The following is a 22,938-nucleotide window of genomic DNA, read 5'->3' as shown; positions in this document are numbered from 1 at the left end:
TGGTATATAAATATTGTTAAAGCTATAAATATACCTGTACTCTCAAATGCTTTTAAGTCCACTTATTTCTGACCCTCTTGCAATTACAAACTGGACTAGAGAGACAGTGGGGAGGACAAGGCTGTGTATGGAGACTTGGGGCAATGAGCAGCACAAACATCTCCATTTCCAGAGAGATACCATCACTGGTGCTGGACTGTTTGCTTGTGTTTAGGAAAGGAGAAGACAAGCTGTAAAAAGCAATAAAAATAGAAAGCAGCTCTGCTGTTCTGCCAGGCTGTGGCTCTGTCCCTGCTCTGTGTACAGCCACAAGCTGACCCTGGTGAGGCTCCCCTGGCCGTGGGGCAGCCCACGAGCTGCCCCGTGCCCCCGGCCCCTGCAGCACCGTGGGCTCCCAGGAGCAGGGCTCCAGCAGGGGCTGCCAGCTCTGGGCATTTGGGTCTGACCTTCCTCTGACATTCACCAGTCTGCTCAGGGCTGTGCCTCCTGCACCAGCTAATGGAGGTCAGCATCAGCAACATTGATGTCTCTGGGCTGCTGCCTCCCTGGAGGCTCTGCAGGGCAAGGAAGACCACTGCTAAGCAATGGGAAGGGAAAATGAAAGATTTCTGATGGTCTGGAGAGAAGACCAGTGCACAAGGAAAGTGCTGGATGGGATGAGCTGACACTGTTGCAACCTCTTGATTCAGGCCCCAGTTGGCCAGGGTAGGAGTAGGAAAGTTCCCTCTTTTCCAGGACATTTTAGATAACCACCACATGAACATATGCAGGATAATTTATCTTATTCATACGTGCAAGTGTCTGGAAAAACTCCTGTGTGCACAAGGGAAAAACTTCAACTAGAAACATGGTGAAAAATCTGCTGGCCCTGGTGCAGGTTAAGGTCCAAGCCACAGCATGGAGAGCAGCAGGGACCAAAGGCCTCCCCATGCACTGCCCACGCTGCCATGCCACACAAACCCCACCAGCTGCACTGCTGATGTGCCCAGACATGGCAGCACATGGAAATGGTCTGACAAAAGTGGAGGAGGAGGAGGAGGAAAAAAGGAATAGAGGGCTACATTTGATGCTAATGCATCTCCTCTCAGACTACTGCTAATATAGCCTAAGAATAGAGACAGCTACCAGAGCCAGCATTCACTGGAAAGAAAAATGGCCAAAATAATTCTGTTTACTATTAAATATAACAGTGCCTTCCCAAAAATGCAATTCAGGGAACTTTAATATTCTCTTTCAGGGAATTGTAAGTAGAGCCACAAAAAAACTGCTTCTATTTTTTTTTTCTGAAAATATGGTTGTCTTTAAGATGCAAAATGTTTTATATTTGTGATAAAACCCAGTGCCCTTCATAACCATCTGTATTATTTCCTGCACACAAATGTATTCATATCTACACATTAATATAATGGAACTGCACATCACTGCAATATCACCTGGCTCCTGCCTGAGGACTATCTCACAATTACCCTTATAAATACCTGTTTTGAAATGACAGCCCTAAGGAGCTCCAGGTCTTGAAGAAAAAGGCAATGCTGCATTGTTCACCTTTGGCATAATACTTTGACTAATCCAAGCTTCCATGTTCACAGCTTCCAAGAAGAAAGACTATGTATAACAACATGCAAAAGGTCTGGGGAAAGGTGAGTGATGTGGAACAAAAGCACATTTTCAGGAGGTTTGAGGGCTGGTGCTGCTTACCAAGATCAATGACATGTCATCCCAGAGGAGCACAGATAATAGCCTCTGTAGCCTCTGTAGTTCTGCTCCCCTTCTGTCTCTCTGCATTTTGTATTTCTGAGCAGGCAGTTTGCAGCCAGCACGCACTCTGCATGCATTAAGCACATACAGCCTACATGTAACACAGTGTTACAGATTACAAAGCACTGTGCAAAGCTGGGTGGTACAAAAAAAAAGCATATTTAAATTAGAAGTTAACACAGACAGACTTGAGACAGGAGATGGAGAAATTGGTCCTGTGTTTTAATCATTAAAATGTCCATCCAGCAGCTATTAAAATGGGAGACCATGGGGAGCATGTTTGCATTTTCACTAATGCCTCTCAAACATAATAGGTCTGTAAATCTATAAACAACAGATTTTAAAAAAAAGTCCATAAGAACAACAAAAAGTCTAGCTGAAAATAATACATGTGAATCAGGTTTCAGCTGGTTTTCAAGAAACAGCCTGATGCATACAACATCAGCTTCTCAAAAGAGAGTTAATACAAAAGGCAGATTGAGTAAAAGAGACTTTCTGAGCTACTGAATTTTCAAGAAGGTAAATAGCATTACAGTGAAAGGCTCAAGATAAGGAAAAAAAAAAGTAAGTCTTTCCTCCTACAAGTGAGGGGCAGTGAAGTTTTTGGGACTCAGCTTGGTATTTCAATAAATAATTATGTTTTTCCAACTGAACAACCAGCTAGACACGGCAAACTGTAATTAACACCAAGAAGCATAATACCATTTGGCATGCATACACCTTGTTTCTGAACAGGAGGCTTCAAGAACCCCTTAAAAGCTATTCAAAGAAACTTATAATTATAATTATGTGCTAGTGTGATTAGTCTCTTCTAATAATGTCATGCCTATTGAGCACACCGTATTGAAAAGCCCACATAAAAAATGCACAGTTCCACTGATCTGTATGCTCATGTCAGAAGCCTGCATTTGGAGATCTGAGAAATGAAAGAAACATTACTATTACTAAGAAATTTGGTTTAGCACTGTAAAATAATATTAAGATTGAATAATATTAGCTCCAACTACTAATAAATGTGTCAGCATTCCCCTTTAGAAGTACCATATGTAGTTTCTTATATCTATGCCCAAAATTTTAAACTGTGGGATTGAATCTCATGTTTATAAATTTTTTTAAATATGTAAAGGCTTTGGTGACCTGGAGCAGAACTTTGGCTATAGACAACAAAGTGAGTAAAAAAATAGACACTTTTGACTGTGCATGAAGGGTCAAAACAGCATAAATAAGGTTACAGAACAATCTGATTATGTATGCAATTATAGAGGTGCCAAATATTTCTATTATTATTAAAAACAGCTACTATAATATAAACTATCTTCTTAATCTTTATTGCAGAAAACAAAGATATCATCTACACCTTTTATGTAAAATGAGCCATAAAAGACCTCTCAGTGCAACTGAATTGGTAATTAGCACTTGTTCGTTTTGCCTTAGAAAGACTGTGAAAGGTACAAGAAATAAATGAAGATGCCTGCTACCTTAGGCCAATTAATCCATGTACTCGAGGATGTATTTTCCAGCATTAAACATGGCAGTGACATCCTTGGGGCTCCACGAGCACACAGAGAGGGGAACAGCACCTGCCTGTGACAATGCAAGCCAGAAACCTCTGCAGGTACTGAGCTAATGGAAATGTGTGCCAGATGCCTCTTGAATGCCTGGGTTATGGAGCAGCTTTTGCAGATAATCACGTCTTCTCACAGAGCCTGGATGAGTGTTCAGAATGTGGGACAAGTCAGACAAAAGAGCCTTCTTTGTGCCATTCAGCCTCCATTCCTCTCTCAAACAACCCTGTGCCTCATCTCACAATCACTCACCTCCAGATGTACCGATAATTGTTATTTCTGGAGTCAAAGTCGAATTTTCCACCCCCTTTTGGAAAACGCCCTCGGGGGCTGTAAAAACCTTCAGACAAAGCTGGAGGAATATATCACACCATATTAAGAAGAAAATAAATGAATGTCCATAAAGCAAGGCATTACCATTCTCTTCATCTCCTTGGAGACCTGGTGGCCCCCGAGGTGGTTGTAGAAGGGCCGGTCAACGCCCCAGTGTGGCGGGTTATGGCTGATGGAATTGGCACGCTGGCGGTTCATCTTGGCTATCGTGGCTTTCTCGTCTTTCTGGAATACAGACCAGAGAGAAATGCATAATACATTTTCAAACATTTACACAACAGTCATTTTCCAAGCATCTCTCACTTCTGATCTCTCACTCCAAAAGCTGGCTTTGCACTTTGAACTCTATGAAGCAGTCACTGATCAGAAGCAGTCCCAGTCATTGTCTCTTTCTCTTATTTTTAGAACACTTTAAGTGGTGCCCATCATTTTATTCCTTTACTTGTACTGAACAACCACCATAACCTGTGTAAACATGGGGAGCATTTAAAAATGGAGACATCCATTTTCTTTATTAGCAAATTGAATCAAACTGAATAATTTTAGATATAAAATTGCAGCTCCAAGCTGAGATACTACACAGAGGGTCCTCAAAAAGCAAAGTAACAGTTACATCTAGAAGAGAAATGTCAGACAATGTGATTTGGTTGAAGAACAGGAGCCTAGAAGCTCCTTGAAGCTATGGGAATATGAGGACACCTTTCTCTATAGGCACAAGCAAATAATTTTCCACACTTGCAAGAGCAAATTCCCAGACATGTTAAGGAAAGCATGTAAATTTTGCACATTGTGCTCATGTTAAGGGTAATGAAACTGCAGAATGTGACAAAATGGTCTTCCCAACTAATGCTACCTTCCAATTTGACATTGACACTAATTCTCCTGAAGTTTGGACAAGGTCTTTGATTTTGTTATCAAGGCTTTGCCTCTTGGCTGTAATAGGAGCTTACTGTGAGGTTAGCACAGGATCTGTCAGACAGGTTTCATTCCAGCTCAGTGCCAATTTCAAGAGCACAGAAGTGCAACATGAAACTAGGCTCAACAATGGGCAGATTAGTTCCTTATTTTGAATATAGTCTCTAGCCAAAAAGACAGGCAGGTTTCCACATGGAATGTGTTCTGTGGACAGAAGTCCCTCTAGCAAGGGCTGCACTGCAGACTGGCTCAGGGAGGATTGTGTGATTTACCTGCACCGACTCAGAAGGCAGAGGGGTGGCAATTACTTGCTTAAAACAAGACAAACTCTAGAGAGATTGAAAATGCAGAAGGTATAGCTTGTTGTTCATTACTTGAGAAATTAAACTTTTGAAAGAATTGCTGCTTCAATGATATTAAGAGAAGAAAACAGACTTAACAGTTAATTTTTGATTTACAGACAAATGAGTTATTTAAAAAGAAAGCCTCCATTGCTTTCAGCTGTAGAATTTTGGTTCAAGTGTTATTTGACAATACAAGTAGGTCTGCTGCTTTTCTTGCCTGGAGTCTGCATTCCATATCTATTTATTTTGATTCCCCACTATTCAGGGTAACTTGTACCTCTCAGGAGTTTGCAAAATACCTGGTTTTATCTCCATGGTAACCACAGAGTTAAATGTCAAGTGCTATGCTGCCTTAAATTAGGATTTTTAAAAGGAAATTTTAAAAGGCTTGCTGAAATTCAGTGCTGGAGAAAGCTGCCTGATTGACAAGCATGGGAAATCATCTCCTCTCTCCTTGCAAGGAAGAGACAGCTACAATGACAACATTTCCCTCGAGACCACAGCTCACCACATGGGCACCCAACATTGCAGAGCATGTGGGGCTGCAGTTTCATGGCCACGGGCTGGGGACATGGGGCCACCTGTGACAGGAGCCCTGTGCCCCACTGCCAGCTGACCCCGTGACAGCTGGCATCCTGCAGCTCCAGGGTGCCAGCAAAGACCACCCAGCCAGGGTGACAAGTGTAGGTACATGAGGAACCCGTGTGGGAGCGGGATGACTGTCGGGAGAGCCATAGGTGCTCCCACATGGATGCCCCCAGGACAGCAAGTGCCTCCCACATCACCTCTTCCCATTGAACACACCACTGGTTCATCTGCAAAACCTGAAAATTCCAGCACTTGGCACCGGCTGAGTTTCACATGAGTAACCATGACAGAGCCACTGGATAACCTCCAGGAGACACATCTTTTAAATATTTCTAAAAATACATTAATGTGATGAAATCTTGATGTCCAGATTTGAGCTGGTTTGAGGTTTTGTTTTTTAAGACTTGTTGCTCTTTATACTCTTTGCCATAATTTGTAATACTTTCTTGTGGCTTTTTTCACTTATGCAATCTTTTTCATAGTTATGCTTCTTTTATGATGTGATGCCAGAAAGCTGCTAGGAAATACAGTTTCATTATCTCCAAGCAAATAGATATTGTTTTTCAATAACAGAAGTGACACTGTCAATCCATTTTATTCCAACTAAGGGGAGGGTTTTAAACCAAATGGAATAAAAAACCTCAGATGTTGAAACTAGGCTGGGGACCCATAAAAGCAAAACTATTTGGTTATTTTACAAATGCCTTTACATCAACAGATGATAAAAGTGTTATTAAGCAGGTTTTTGCCCCATGAGTTAGTAAATTTGTTTAGAATTTGAGAGAAGCTTTAATGCCAAAGTCCATGAAGACATACTACCCCTCTCAGCCCATGAGTGATCCTCATACCTGCTGCAAGTGCTAGTGAGTCTGAAGGACTGCTTGATGAATTTGAAGGAAATTAATGACCTCATACATATTTATGGCACATGTGGATTGAGGTAAGAACAGGAAAATGGGTAAACATGTAATTCTGAGATTGTTTCTAACCATGAGGTCAGGCACCATAAATTTTCCATGGCTTCATGAACTCTGGCATTATTTCCCCCCCACCTCTTAGAGGAAGTTTCCACGGGATTGTGGACGATGTTTCAGCAATATTTCCCATCAGATTAAAACACAAGCACAGTGCACTTCTGCTTTTCCATGTTACATAATGTGCTACTATATCATCTTGAATAATAGGACTTTACTGTTAACATCAACACTTATTAAAGAAAAAATAAAACATGTTGCTTTAAAAACTTGAGATAATTTATTTTCTGCAAAATAACTTGTTCAGTGGGTGATGAAAATAACAAACTCTAAAAATGAAGCATTAGATGGGTCACAGCTCCTCTGTGGAAATTTATGAGGATGCCTCCTCTGTTTCTTCCTGGCTAAGTGACAGCATAAGGACAACTTGCACACAAGTCTGCCTAAGGCATAACAAGACTGGAAAAGAAGAATAAAGAAAGAGAAGTGGTGATACCCTTCAATCCTACTCATTACAGGTACTACCAACAAGAGCAGAAGGTGCAAAATTTCTGACAGCAATGAGTTTTTCAGATTTTAGGTGGCTAAACTCCAGAAAGCCGTTGTGGGAACTTTTCAAATCTGGACTCACAAAGAGACTGTAAATCTGATTCCCAGGGGTTTTATTGTGTTCCCACCACACCACCAGTTCCCACACACTGAGCTACAGTAATGCTACAGCAAAACTTCAGAAAGAGCTGGGGTTTTCTTGTAGTTACCAATTGAATCAAGAATGCCTGCTACTTCTTTAGTGTGTGTTTGATAGGATTTTCCAACACATTGATCACTATCAGTGCAACAGTGAAATCCGATTATGGATCGACCCAATCAGATTTAGCTACATATAATTTAAATTTTCTTGAAGTCCTTCTGACATGTGCATGATGTTCCTGGTGGTGTTACATGCTCCAAAGCACTGCCTTCATAAATCTACATGAGTGGAACCCTGCTGAGCTCTGATTAAATGTGTTAAATTGAGGAGTCATCACATTAGATTGATTGTGTTTTAGGAGAGTCACATGCTCAACATTTAAAGGACCATTTTGTTTCTTCAGCTGGACGGAATTCCAGGGTGCTATTTAGAAAAGAATGAGAATTGTTTTTCTAGGAGTTACAGCCAAAGTTTTGTTGAGCTGTTTTAAGGCCACCATCAACAATCCTTTCTGAAACTGGTGTGTACCTGCTATTGTTAAAAGAAACACCCAAGTGTAATCAATTGAAAGACATTAGAAAAAATAAACATCTTTTCCCTTTGCAGAAACTTTGTGCACTCAGCACAGTTGTTTGGTCAGCAGTATCGCTCATCTGTTTGCAGGCACATTTTGTTTCTTCTCGTGTCCAAAGCAAAGCATTCCCCTAGATTTGTGACAATGTTGAGGATGATAAAACTAACTGTAAAACTATGTGCTGTTAAAATCTAATTCCTCTTAAGGTCTTTTTCCCACTCCTCCAAACACACACTTTTCCACTCTTCTCAGAGTAAAGCTCTGAAGTGCTGGGAAGAGTAGGTGTGATGGTTCTGCAAATTAGTGCAGCACCTGATCTCAGAGAAGAGCAGAAAGCGAGCAACAACCACCGAGTGACACACTCCTGTACAGACACCAGAAACTTGGGCAGCACAAGAACTGGGAATAAGTAAATGGAGTATTGTAAGAATATCAGAGAAGTGATAAGATAGCAATAATGACTGGGACAACTGTATTGAATAAGATTCAGAAGGGCAGATATAAAAGTTGTGAAGGTGGAGGACCAGAGATAAGCAATATGAATGCTACAGTCTGCAGGGTAAGCTGAAAACCATGGATAAAACAAAACCACTCTGTAGAAGGGTAAAGAAATTGTTCTGCAGGTCATTGCAATGCCTAGGGGTTAAGTTTGGGAATCACTAAAATGTGGGCAACAGTTTTAGTAATTCTAGCTGATAAATTCCTGTTTATCTAGAAATACAGACTTTTGGGCAAAGAATGAAGCCAGTAAGGAAGAAAGGCAAACATCTCCTTGGAGAATTCCTGTATTTCTACCATGCTAATGTATTAAGTCCATTAGAAATACACATCCAAATGACTGTGAAAATTAATTGGATAAGAATCAAAGCTACCCTGTGCAAATCACCCTATACCATGTGAGGATAACAGAAACTTACAGTTTTTCATTACTGTAGAACAAAGGAGCAGATTGTTTTTTTCCAGGTAATCACTACTACAGTAGAGGCAAAAGGGAAGAAGGCTCATAAGCATAAGGTTATAAATGGAAAACATTGAATTATAGAATAATTTAGAATGCATTTAAGATCATTAAATACAGCACTGCCAAGTCCCACAAAACCATGTCTGGAAGCAAAACTTGAAGTGTGATGTGCTGAAGTCAGAAAGACAACCTCCATTCCAGATCTGTGGAAAACTGCCAAATTCCATGTCAGTTCTGGTAAGATATTTTTAATAACTATTTAGTCAGTGATCATGACACAGAGCTTGTAGACCAGCAAATGCTGGGTTTGGATTAACAGCCTTGAATCCAAGTTTTTCTAAAGAGTAAAAAAATGCAGCAGCTCTCACTGGCTTTGTTTCTTCCACAGAGCCTTTGACAGAGTGCTGTGTTGGAGAGTAAGGGCTAAGACAGATGGGGAATACGAAGCTGGGAAAAGAGCTTGTTTCTAGTGCAATGGCAAGAGACAGTGTTGAATAAGGAGGTATTAGTCTGGATGAAAGTTACTAGCAGAGTTACTATGTTACTACTCTCAGGGCAGATTTGGTTGAATATTTTTCTTATCTCACCTGGCAACAAGTGAGCAATGATGGATTTGGCTAACAAGAAAAGCAGAGGTGTATTTGATAGACACAAAGAAAAGGAGTATTAGTACCCAACATTTGATGACTAACATGGTAGAAATGGAACTTGAGACACTTAAGTGTACAAAATGCATAATTCCCTTAGAGATCAAAGACAGAAACTTCATTTCAGTATCAGGAATCACATTAGTTCATCACAGAATAAATAGAAGACACTGAGATAATCCAACTTTGCAAAAAGTAAAGTTTTGCTTTGAGGAACAAGAAAATATGAGAGCTTGTGCTTGTCTCTTTGTTGTGTGAAAACATTAGAAGAATCTGTCTCAGGAGAAGAAAGGAGAGGGAGAGGGGATACAATTGCTGACAGACAACCAGAGCAACCCAGCTCTTAGAGCAGCCCAGTGTTAGCACTAATGGGAGCAAACTAACCACCGAAAAAGATTCAACAGACCTTTATGGCAGAACCTGCTAATTTCATCTTTCTATATGCTTCTCAGGCAAGTGCTCACCCATGAAGGCAGAAGAATCACAGGACAGGGTAAACAGAAAGGTGAAAGCAGATCTAGAGGTAAAGATGAGGAAAAAAAAAAAATCCAAAAAGACTGGATTTTAAAACTTTGCATTTTGTTCCCTTTTAATAGAAAGCAACTCTCCTGTGTATCAGACAGAAAACAAGGACTACATTTTCAGGTCTAGCAATATTATTAAAGAAGAATCTAGCTTTTTCCCCTCCTAAAACTGCACTGACTCTATTCCAGTTAATAGTATTTTTAAAAAGGAAAAAAGAAATTTCAAAGAAGAATCTATTTTCAGTTCCTGGAACAAAAATATTAGATAGATGTTCCTCCCACTTACTCTGTGCCCAAGAAATGGAATTAACACAGTGAAAAAGTTAAACAAATAAAAAAGACAGAAAATTCAAAATTGTGGTTACCCTTGGCAACAGTAAGCAGAAAGGGTACAGAACACATACCCTTATATTTTATCTATTTATCAAAACTCAAGGTGTTGTTGGGTTTTGATGGCTGTGGGACTGATGAACCAGGTATCCAGATAATTCTGCTGTGTGAGCTGAGGAACAGCTCAGGCAGTTACTTGAATCTGCTCTCAGGTCAATGCTAATGCCAGGCCTTACGTGCAAGGACAGCAGGAACCCAGACACAACTCACAGCAACTCTTCACTAAGTTAGGTGAACATTTTATGGCCATTACTGGAACAGAATGAACTGAAAACCTGGCTAAATACATCACAAGAAGTCATTAAAATCAAGCAGAAATGAAAGGCAAAAGTAAAGTACCAGAACTTTCTTTGCCATCAGGCAAAAAGTTCAAGACTGACTGAACTGACAGTGGGCAAAAGCTTTTCTCACATTTTGTGAAAATGAGATTTAACAGGGAGAGATCTTTAAACACTGGAACAGGCTGTCAAGAATTTCTCTTTACTGTCAAGAATTTCCTTTCAGTTTACTTTTTTCTTTTACTTTTTCCTTTCCTTTCTAGTGGATGTCCTATCCCTGGAAGTGTCCAAGGCCAGGCTGGATGGGCTTTGAGAAACCTGGTCTAATGCAAGGTGTCCTTGCCCTGACAGGGAGGTTGGGACAAGAGAATCTTTAAGATCCTTTCAAATCCAAGGCTTCCTATGATTCTATGAAACTATTCACAAAGAGATAAAAAATAGCTATGAGAGCAGCAAACCAGAAACTCCTCAAACTCCAAACACCTAATACCCATGACACTGCTTAGCTGCTTTTTTTATGTCTCAGTTTAGCCCAGTAATTACATAAGTCATCCAAATGTCCCAATTTTTAGCTAGTCTGGGATGCAGCACGTTACAGCAGCATTATAGTAGTGCTCAGAGACTTCAGCTAAGGGCTACACTACATAACAGAGCTGCAATAAAAACATATAAAGGAGTGAAAGAATGGTCCATTTTATTTTCCTATGGCAAGTTCCTCAAAACCTATATCTAATCCACATCTCTTATGAGTCTCTACCCAAATTCCTACTCAAAATACATCTTGTGTTCAGAAATGAAGTCAGGTGCCAAGCACTCTGAAGTGTCTGTTTCTGAGGTTTTTTTGTCTACACTTGCAAGCAGCAGAATCCTGATCTTATATCTTTGTCTTCTCTCCAGAGAAACTTTTGCTTCTCCACAAGAACATGCAGACAACCTGGTCACTGCAGTATTTAAGAGTCAGTATAGGCTCTCTACTCCAGGAGATGGGGGTCTAACCACAAGGGTATTTTGGCTTATGTTCTTAAATCTGCCCAGCAAAGAGGAAGTGACTTAGATACCTAAAACATCAGCTGGCTCATTGACAGGCAGTGATACTCAGGAACAATAATCTTGCACCACAAGTTCTAATCCTCTTTTGATGATTGACAATTGTTAATGAGATTTATTTTATGAACAGATAGAGACCAAAACATCAGCTTCTCTCTTTAGCAGATGATAAGGGATTTTCTTGGAAATTTTTGCACAATATCTATTAAGGAGATTTGAGGTTTCCATTCTCTCAGGAAATGAGGCAATGGTAGCAAAGTCTTTCTGTACAGGTGTTGGTTATTCAAATCAACCATGCTGTTGCAACATGTCACAAACACTAATTCACTTAATCTCATGGTAGTCATATTTATAGATGTGGGAAGGTTTAATTTATTTTAGATTAAAAAAACACATGAAGTTATTTTCAATTCAGGCCAATCTGTATATGCTTGCCCACTCTATGAATAGCAAAGTAGGGGCTACAGTGCAGAAATTACTAAGAGAAATATTATTGGCTATACTCAACTAGATCAAAAAGGTCCTTTTCTAGTATTTCAGTCTACCATTTTTAAAAATAATACAAACTAGTGATAATTTGCTATTGGCAGTGTCACAAAAAGGAGATTTACCGGCTGACATCCACTTGAGTTTGACTTGATTCAAGTTCAAGTCAGTAATGCCCTCAGCCTTATTTTGTGCTGCCTGACCCATGTCACAGTTGGTATGATCTCATCTTACTGTCACAATGATGATCAGTCATTACAGTGGACCAGTTTTTCTCATCTTCAGAAAGAGAGGCTGAAAAGCAATGATAGGAACTGCTCTAATCTTCATGTTCATTCATCTGGTGAGCAGGCAGACAAAATCACCTCTGCTGTAATTGAACAGAGACGAGATCTTTGTGGTTGTAATCTATGCCTTTAAGGACTTCTATGAAATACATATCTATATTAACAACATTTTTCAACATGATTTTGAAGACAACTGAGGACAATTTCTTTGAAAGAATTAGAAAGCGCTCAATGCAGACACCTTTGTAGATGGTGGCTATTCCCTTCTATGCACATAAAGTTCAGGAAGAAGAGAGAGAAACATGAATTTTTGCCACTGAATATCAACTGTCTCATCTATAAAGGCTCTACTTCGGTGTGTCAGAGACATCAAGTTGTGAAAGGTACCTAAGCCTGCATTAGTTTGTTTGGTCTTACCCTCTTCTGGCTGCACCGCACAATCAGGAAGGTCTCAATGCTGTGCTCTTTCAGATAAGCGTTGCGCTCCCCTCCGAAGCCCAGCTCCACCTCGTAGTCTCCATTGAGATAGTTCAGGGTTGCTTTTGTTATGTGGATACGCCTTGAATGAGACAAAAGACAAGCAAGTTTTGTAGACTCTGATAAGAGATCACCTAAAAAGCCAGGTCCTGTCAGGGATGGGTTCCATGTACTGGAACAAGCAAGCAATAAACCCCAATTGATTTAGCCATGCCACTACTCTTACACATTTAGTGTGGGAGTTTAATGGATAAACACAACAACTTGGATGAAGCAACTTACCCAGCTTTGCCCCCTGCTTCCATGTGGTTGGCTAATGTGACATCATTGGACCATACATCAAACTGCCACTTCCTGAGGCCCAGGACCCCGCAGTGAACTCTCCCACTGTGGATTCCGACCCTCATGTTGACATTCACACCCGTAACCTCACGGACCAGTCTGCAAAGAGACATGGGGGAGAAGGGCCTTTACTAACAACTGAATGACTGCAGCCAGCAGCACAAACTTGCATCCAGAGCACAAAAATCCATAATGATCCTTAAATTATTCACAGATACACATGGTGCAGCTCATCCACATCAACAGGACAACAGAACAAAACTGGACGAGCTGTACTGCTCTTGGATGGCCAGGCTGGCCAAGAAGAGCCCTAATTAGAACATGGAGCTCTTGGAGTAAATCCATGTACACTGAACTCAGGATCAAGTTGAGAACACATTAAAAAATCATCTCTGGGGCAGTAAAAGGATTAAGTGCTGGTCTCTGATTTCCATACCAAAGCTGGACATAACCTGCCAGCACTCAGCCTCATTAAGAGTAATAGCATGTTGCAAAGAGAAAAAGGGAATGATTTCAGAGATCTTAATTTGTCTGTATGGCACCAAGCATCAACTCTTCCACAGATGAAATATGATATGTGTGTGAAATACCCCACTGAAACTGGAAATCTTGAACAGGCCTTATAGCAGTAAAACCAGAGAACCACATCTATTGCAGTAACTCCAAAGAGGCAGCTACAAATACTCAAGTTCTGAATGTAATGAGGTTTTGGATGCTCTGCTTACTCCCAAAAAGACTGCTGGAATACTTTGTGGATTTTCCCCTTTAGGGCAAAAGTTAACTTCAAGAGCTGTTCACATGAGAAATATATTTAGAAGTGTGGGTAGGGAAAAGCCTTGATGAGGCCTTCAGAACAACTCTGCTTCTCATTATTGCCAGTCACATCATTCCCAGAACATCCATGCTTCACAGGCAAATTCACCTACATCATATACCACTGTCCCTTCCTTTGGGTAGTAAGTTCCTTGCAGCAAGGAAGTACTTTACATCTATCAGATTTCAATCTCAGTTTTCAGGTTCATCCAGTCCTTTCTAGATAACATCATCTGGATAGGTAAGTCCTCCCTACTCCCTAATATCAACACAGTCCTAATATTTATGCTTTAGTTATTAATGAAATTGAATGAATAAAGATAGACCAGTTCTGGACTCCACTCATAACAGTGCAATATGTCCCTCACAACAGTGTCCAAGATGACTTTTTGTTGAAACAGCTCCTATCCTCTTTGAGTTCCTTTCTCCTTATGATCCCTATTTTATGTTTCACTGCCTACTCACTGAAGTGACATTCATTATTTTTATTAACAAGCAGCAGAAATTGTCTAGCAGGTAAAGGAAGCTGATATGGGCAAGGTGTTAAAGGCTCATGAACTGAAAGAGCTCCAAACACAACAGTCTAGTAAGGAACAGGAGTTGGAGTAAGAAAAATATAGGTGCACCCATAAACCTGATAAAAACAACAAAGCTGCAGTTCCTCCCTCCAATGGGTGCTACAACCCCTCCTGCACCTTCTGCCAAGCCATTTTACTGACAAAGACCAGGGAACTTTTCTCAGTAGAGTCATTAATAACGAGGTGACTTGGTCCAGACTTTGAAGCAAACAAGTTTGGTTATTCTTTTTAGACAAACGAAATATCCTTTGTTACCTTCCTTTTTTTTCAGCTCATTTATACCAGTGGTACAGTGAATACAATTTTCCTGAAGTCTTTCCTATCTGGGGTAACACTCCCTGCTGTTATTAGACACAGATGAAATCAGTCTGCAGGCAGGGCCCAATGTTGGTGAAGTCTGCAATCAAATGTTCAGTAGTTATTTGTTACCTGCAATCAAATATTCAGTAGCTATTGGTTACCTTAATTGTGAAATCTCTTATCTTGGTCCTTAGGGGAGGAGGGAGGAAGAGGGAAAGCAGGGGTAGTGAGAACAGAATCACCTTCCAGACTTATTAAGAGATAAGACTGTTAAATGCATTCATTATACAGTGAGTGGGAAACAAGTTTTAAAGGCTGCTGAAGAGCTATTTGTAAACAAACACTGAGTGCACCTCAGTTCTGTTTATTCCAAGTAAGGTGGGTTGCAGTTACATCAATGAAGTCTAGGCTTCCTGGTGTTACTCAGCTTATGGGGAATTACACAGCAACACGTGAAGACCTCTGGATTTCATCAGACCAACAACTGGGCAATGAACACAATATTCTGTGGAGTTGCTGGCTAAGGGTTACTGCTTCTTGTGTTTGACAAGACCCTTTGTCACCTGCTACATAATTGTATCTCTCATGGAAGAAATTGCATTCTTTCAAGGCTACTGGAAACTAGTTACTTGCAATTCCTCTTATTTTGCACATTGCATGCAAACCCCAAAAGGAGACTGTGCAAAGCAATGGAGTTTAAAACCAGGAAAGAAAAGGTAGAAAGTCCTGACAGTGTACACTGTATACAAAGGAAGGGAATATTGTTGCATATTGTGCTTTGAATTGGGTCTCCTGGGTGAAAACACTGCTTTTCACCCTGTGTATTTATGTTATGAAAATGAGATTGAAAACTCTGGGTGTGTATTGATGTCCTTGCAGAAATTCAGATGGTTAAGGATGTACTGTACCAAGCTTAGAAAGGAGGTGCCTCTAGATTTTATCAAGCTGAATGGAAACTCCATCAATTTACTGCATGGAATAAGAGGAGAACTGCTGAGAAATCTTCTACTTCTCTGTTGGTACCACTAATCCTTCAGAAGATGCTTTCAGAGAATAAAAAACAAAAGAGAAGGGAAAGAGCAGGAGAGTCTGTGCAGCAGGGATGATGTAGATATCAAGGTCAGCTCAGCTACCATCCAAAACTGACTGAACTTGCATACACTCAGGATGACCAAATAAATCTTCCTTTCCCGAATTCCGAAAGAACTGGCCTGTGAAAGCACACGTACAATGCAAACAATAGTCAACACTGTCTGTAATCCCCCACGTAATAAAACTAGATATGGGTCTCCTATTTGTTACTCTCTAAAGACAGGAATGGTCTGGGCTAACATGGTTGCTAGTCTGACCTCAGGAGCAGACAATGACTCACCACATGTTAAAAAAAAAAAAAAAAATAGAGATGTGGAAGTAAATGGAAATAAAGGAAAAAGACCATGAATCTGTCCCAGTCTGTGCCAGAGCAACTTCATTCTTTATTTCAGTAATTAATTTAACTAAAGTCAGAAAGCCTTGAATCTGACCCTTTTGGCATAGGGATACATAGAGGAGGATTTATTGAACTAGATAAGACAGACCTTAGCAGAGCAATTTTAAGGTGAATAAAAAATTGGTTTAAAGACACATAAATGAATAATGGCTGAAATTTAATAAAGTTATTATTGATCCTCTGAATTCACAATTCTGTAATTCACTGGAATTCTCCTTTGGGAATGAGACTTCCAGTAATTACAGTAACATTTGCCTTTCTCATCAAGAGGCTGAGCTCTGATATCCACATGACTGTATGGACACAAGTGTCTGTTTTGCTGCTGTCAAACCTTAACAGCATTTTGGTTTTTTTTTGTTCTAGATATTTTCCCTTTTTGCTGGCCAGAGTTCTCTGGTTTGGTTACTTTGCTCCTAATATTAAGAAGAACTAACAGGAAAGAGAATCTACTTGCATTTGTTTTGAGCTTCCCTATGGGGAATATGGTACTTACGAGATGGCCTCTATCATATCCATTCCCATTTCAACACAGCAGTGTGCATGGTCAGCTCTTGCTTCTGGCAACCCAGACACACAGTAATAGCAATCACCCAGGATCTTGATCCGCAAACAGTGGTTCTCCTTAGAAAAATTAGGAACAATAATAATAAATGAGAAAGAAACATTCAGCTTATATTCATACTTGCAATAGCTTGCCTTTTAGGGCAGTGAATATTTAAGAAATTCAGTGAACCAGCACAGTATGTCATTCTTGCAACAAGAGAATAAAAACAAGAGGAAACAAAATTATGATAGAAAACTTACAGCTGCAAGTTTATCAAATCTGGCAAAGAGCTCATTCAGCGTCATGACCAGCTCCTGAGCAGTGCACTGGGAGGCCAGACTGGTGAAACCCTCTATGTCTGCAAAGAGGATGCTTGGGAAAAGAGAGGGAAAACAACAACAAAAAAAAGTGTTACAAAATCTGTTGCTGATATTTGTATAAGTATAAATTCCACAGTAGAAGTCTGGGATGGGAAGGACTGTGGGGTGTCCCACCCTACAGCAACAAGGAGATGAGCAGCTCTAATGCATATTATGATGCAACCCCGATCCCACCTGCAGCACCCAGGAGCTCCTCCCAGTAAGGCTGCAAGCCCAAAATGACCAATGTGCTGCCAAATGACAATTGCACACTTTGCCAGCTGAGGCCAGCTGTGACATAAGGGTATCACACCACAGGTCCACCTAAGATGGACTGGGAAAGCACTGTGAAAGCAGCTTGGACTGTTTTGAAAGCACAATTATTTGAATCACAAGTATTATTAATGACTCTCTGATTTCAGTGAATCAATATTAATGTTGTGCTGCAAGGACAACAGTGGGTTGTGGGCTTTTTTTAAAAAATTGAACAAAGATTCTGTCTCATTGATAATTACAACATGGAAAATACTGACTTGCAATCAAAACCCAGCCATTATGGAAAATTTAAAACTATTCAGTAAAACAAGCAGCAGACTTTATCTATATAGAACCAAAATAAAATGTAGACATGTACACACATTTATATAAATAGAAAAATCATAAGTTCTACTTGTATATTGGAACATTTATCCAGTGGTTGATTTGTTCTTTGAAGTTGATTATTCCCATCAAGATGTACTTGGAAAAGAAATTAAAGGTCTAAATAACAACCACTTTGAAATTGTTTCTTTGTAAAATAAAACTCCAACATGTTTTAGGCAAATTGCAGAGGTATGTTTTCAGTTGGAATTCCCTGCAATGCCTTCAGTCAGAAAGCAAAACCAACAAAAATATTTTCACAAGCATTTTTTGCAAAAATCCTGAAACACATTTCAATTCTGGCATGCTTTTCATATTTTCCTTCTACATTTCAAGTCCAATAAATCACCAACCAAACATATTGCATTAAATATTTCTTTGTTAGTCCCACTGATGCTAAAATGTACAAGAGAAAAAACAAGATGAATGCAGGGATGTCTGAATCAAAATATACTTTGCATTTTTAAACACTTGAGAAAACACACAAAAATAAATCAAGATTCCACATATTTACAAATAAAAGTAAACCTCCTGAAGAAACACACTTGAAATCAAATGAAAGCTTAGACAAGTCTGTACTGCTCATAAGCAATTTAAGTATGTGCTAATATGTAATGTACAAATGGGAAATGTCTCTAGTTCTAGTGGCAGTAATAAAATATATCTTGTTGAAAGCACGTTCCTCTTCCAACACAGGGCAAATGGCAAATTACTCGTTTTTGAACATGTTCACACTCTGCTTGAGTGCATGTTGCAATAGCCTTGTGTTAGAACAGGAGAAATCAAGGTCAGCTGCTGCTCTGACATTCAGACATCAATGGGTGTATCTGAAAATACTACACAGGGATGCCCTGAGCCTTCTCCTCATGCCTAATAAACATGGATAAATGACTGAGTTTGCTCCCTTCATTCCCCATTACTATCATGCTAGATAAATGGATCAGACATTTCTAGAAGTGAAATGGTGGCAATATTTCAACCACATGAATGAAGCAATCAGCAAAGCCCTATGGAGCTGTTCTACACGCAGATTTGTGTTAGCTAACCAAGCACCTGAGTGCATTACAGCCAGCCAGCTGTGTCACCTGCTCTGCCACCCAACAGCCACACTGCTGAGCTATCAGCTGGCACTCTCTGGGACACATGGGCTGCAGGGAATGGAAAACCTCTTCAGGATATGGAAAGGACTGCACGTGAGATGGCAGAGGACAGAGCAGGCATCTGGGAACTGAAGAGGAGAGGACAGACACACATTCATGCCAGGCGACTGGAGAGAGAACAGGACACAAGAGTCAGAGAAAACAGTCCTTGACAACTGGAACTCAGCCTGAAGCCTCTGTCCTCTGCTCTCAGCAAGGTACTCTGAAAACCACTAAATCACATTTTACGCCTCTGCCCAACCTGTGCCCTCTGCACACTCCTGCTAGCACTGCAGCTCCAGCAGCAGAGACTCCAGGCAGGCTTCTCAGTCCCAGCCCTGCTAATGACCTGCAAGGGAGGAACATGGACTGAGGAACTTCTGTTCCTGCTGTTATTAGTCCTTGTAACCCTTAAATTCAACCTGCTCCCTCTAAAATCCCCAACAACCCAGAAGTGACTAGGAAAAGAGATGTCTCTTACAGCAGCCATCATGGAACAGCACATGATCCTCATCCTGTGTTTAGTCAGAGCTGTGATTTGGAAATGAAGCCTGTTACATCTGTGTCCTTATACACACACAGCGAGACATCTGAAGCACCTCCAGACCCTGCCAGTGCATCTTACCCAGACTAGCAGCCTGAGAGGTTAAACACACAGATTCCCACCACTCTTAACTCCACACTTCAGTCTTACATGTCAGACTACCCTTAGCAATGAAAAGATTTTATTAAAGGACCATGGTGTTGATGATTGTGATGAAGAGCCCAACTCATGCCAACTATTTGTCAGTCTTCAGAGGTCATGCCATTTCCTTGCTGGTGGGAGGACAATGCCAGTAACAGGCCTCCCTTGTGCCAAAATGTGCGGCAAATGACAGTGGTCAAAAAAAGGTCAAAAGAAATAAATATTATAGCTATAAAATACTGTGAGATAAGCAAGGCAGTGGTTTAGCAGTACTGTTAGCTGGAGTAGATTAGAAGGGATTGACCACACAGTCTGCAGCCTGGACATCAGCAGTTATCAGCCCTGAGTTGCAGTCCCTTCGTCCGCTTTGTGGAAAAAACAGTTTAGTATGTAATTAAAATGTTGTAATGGTTTCAGAGTTCTTGATATATTTTCCACTCCATCACTGTCTTCAGATTTACCATCTGATTGGGTTTTGTCCAGCAGTAACCAGGGTATGACCTCAAAAATACAGAAAATGGTTTATTTCTGGGAAAGACAGGGAAGAAAAGTGAAGTTATCATGAATTTTATATGTATTTCTAAATTCTTTCTGTTTTATTTTGGTTGAAAAGTACCACAAATTGTGTTTAGGGTAGAGGTGAATACTTTCCTAAGCTCCTATTTCAGTTCCTATTTCCAGAAAGGACTGGCTCAAGATTTCATCACTGTACAAGGCAAGCTCAGTTTTGTGCCTGTTGGCCTATGTGGCTCATGATACTGACGGGGAAAAAAGAATGAAAAAGATTATGGCAGATCCTGCAATCCTTCTCTCTGCTTAGGGACCAGCCTGACACCTGCCTGGTCTCACCCAAGCCCCAGGCAAGGGAACAGGAAAGGCAGATACAGGGACTTGAACAGCTCTGGGTTAGAGCTGCTGGCTCCTGTGGATTCCACCATGTCCGAAGGGCAACACGGGGCAGGCTGGGCTCACAGCTCCAGCTGCTGCTGCCATGGCAATGCCAGCTTCTGCCTGAGCTTGGCTCTTCCCAAAACCAGCAGGACACAGTGGACTGCAAGGCCTCTATGAGCAGGATGTCTGGGTGCCCTGTGCACAGTGCTTCATAGAACTGCAAAGGCAGACTGAGCTGAAATGGAGGGAGGCACAGCCAGGATGCAGAGACAAGAGGAGAAAATTCCCATCCTGCTGAGTTCAGCTTTCCCATTTTTTTTGGTCTGTAATGCATTCGCACAACAGTTAACATACACCCAGACAAGCAGCTCTGGAACCAGCAGGAGCCTCAGTGCAACATCCCAGAGACCAGCTCAGGTCCATCCCACTGCACCTGGAGTCCTACCACTGCAGGGCCTTTAGAACTATCTCCTGTAAGTCAGGAGATCCTTGCACCACTGATGCACCCTGAGGCAGAAGCAGCACAGGATCTTTGGGATGGCAAACAATTGCAAAGGAGAACTTTGTTTGCAAGTTTGCAAGTGCAGGAAGGGGAGAGATTTGGCAGAAAGCAAAGAACATAAGGAGTAAGAAGAGCTAAGGACAAGGTGGGAAGCAGGAAACCACAAGATGTTTAAAAACCACACACATCTACAGGGAATGATTTTGCAATGCGGACTTAAATGTCTGGAGCTAATACAGTTACTAAAGGAGGGACATGACACAAATTTCCCTGCAAATGCAAGATTATCCTGCAAATGCTAAATTAAATCATGAGTGCTTGTAATGTAAAAACAAAAAAACCCAGTCGTGTTCTATTTCAAGCCATGTGCGTGCCATGCACGCCAGCCACAACATAAATCAAGCAAGGCAAGAAACACAAACCCTATCACCATCACAACGGTAATGCCAGTCATGAATATAAACACCATGTGTTGCTGGAAACCAAACGCCACAGGCACTGCATGGGAAACAGAACAAAACCCCAGACTCAGTGAGCTTTAATGCCTTATAATAACTGCAAAGGGCTTTTGACTGCATCTGAACCATGGTATTGTACCACAATGAACACTGCCTACAAGAGAAGAAAGAGTTCATGTGCAATGATAAAATAATAATTGTGCACTAGGAACAAGCATTCAGGAGCAAAGGTGTGACAAGAATGCCACCGACTATAGACACATTCTGCCCTTGCCAGTGAGCTCACTAAGCTCACAGCGCCTCAGGGTGCTACAACATCATGCACTGCAATTGGTGCTGCATGCCATTGAGTCATACTGTGAAAAAGGAAGAACAAAGAAGGATGAAGCTAAGAAAACTCTCACTTGAAAGGCTGGGTCAAGCTCTTTACACCAAAGTAGGCTTTCAGAGAGCCACAGTAATGCTGAAGTTGGAAGTGACCTCTGGAGGACATCTCGTCTAACTCTCTGCTCAAGCAGGGCCACCTAGAGATGGTTACCCAAGACCATGTTCAGATGTCTTTTGAGTATCTCCAAGGTGGGAGCACCTCTTCAGCATTTTGGTAAAAGAATCATTTTTTGCACTTGAATGTCTGTCTAAAACGCACTGTAAACCCAAATTATTTTCCAGCTCCAGTGGCACAAACATAATATTAAGTTAATCTAGAAGTTCCTGAACTAGACAAGACATCAGAATATATCCTAGGAAATATCAGGATATATCATCAGGATAATATTCCTAGCTATAGCTACCTGGGGATGGGATGGCACAGAGATCCTCTGTGTCTTCCACTCACCCTGTGCACAAAATAGGATTCCAGCTTCCAGAAACACCGAGATCATCTCATCATCCTCTTTCCCTGCTGAATTTGACAGTGGCAACAACAAAAGGACAAACCAAACCAAGCTGAGGACAAGTTCACAGCAGTGCCACAGTGACCATGGTCAGCATGTCTGGGAAAAGCAGCACTAATGTGAGTAAGGGCAGCAAAGCCCACCTAGGGAGGGGGAAGGGACCCACACAGATCATTATGCTGAGTGGCAGCCCAGTGACCACTCCAGCAAGCTGCTTCTAGACCATCTCAGGTCTCAACAGCACGTCAGCCTTGCTCTCTTGGGATGTCTGTGTGACAGGCTAAAGACACAGCCTTAGTGATGCAAAAAATGCTCTCCAGAACAGCAGGACATCAGACAGACCAGAGGTTAAAATCTTTCCTTTTCCTACAGTCATGGGAAAAAACCAAACTAAACAGTAAAAAAAAAACAAGACAAAAAAACCCACATGCTCTATCCTAAACTTATATGGTCATTTTGCAGAAGAT

The 22,938-nt window shown here is 41.0% G+C and overlaps 1 protein-coding gene across 1 annotated transcript in view; it reads right to left on the bottom strand.

The window, feature by feature from the left end:
* The window catches only part of ADCY5 (adenylate cyclase 5), a 204,633-nt gene that overhangs the window by 39,838 nt on the left and 141,857 nt on the right, over positions 1-22,938 (bottom strand). The window contains exons 4-8 of the mRNA XM_021526071.3: positions 17,166-17,277; positions 16,855-16,982; positions 13,122-13,280; positions 12,780-12,921; positions 3,741-3,881 (exon numbers count right to left, since the gene is read on the bottom strand). Coding sequence (XP_021381746.1) covers positions 3,741-3,881; positions 12,780-12,921; positions 13,122-13,280; positions 16,855-16,982; positions 17,166-17,277 — 682 coding nt within the window. The remainder of the gene's footprint in view (positions 1-3,740; positions 3,882-12,779; positions 12,922-13,121; positions 13,281-16,854; positions 16,983-17,165; positions 17,278-22,938) is intronic.

Source organism: Lonchura striata, chromosome 8 (assembly GCF_046129695.1).
Source record: "Lonchura striata isolate bLonStr1 chromosome 8, bLonStr1.mat, whole genome shotgun sequence".
In the NCBI taxonomy this organism is placed as follows: Eukaryota; Metazoa; Chordata; class Aves; order Passeriformes; family Estrildidae; genus Lonchura; species Lonchura striata.
The sequence above is the reverse complement of the archived record's forward strand: the minus strand, read 5'-3'. Positions and strand labels throughout refer to the sequence as shown.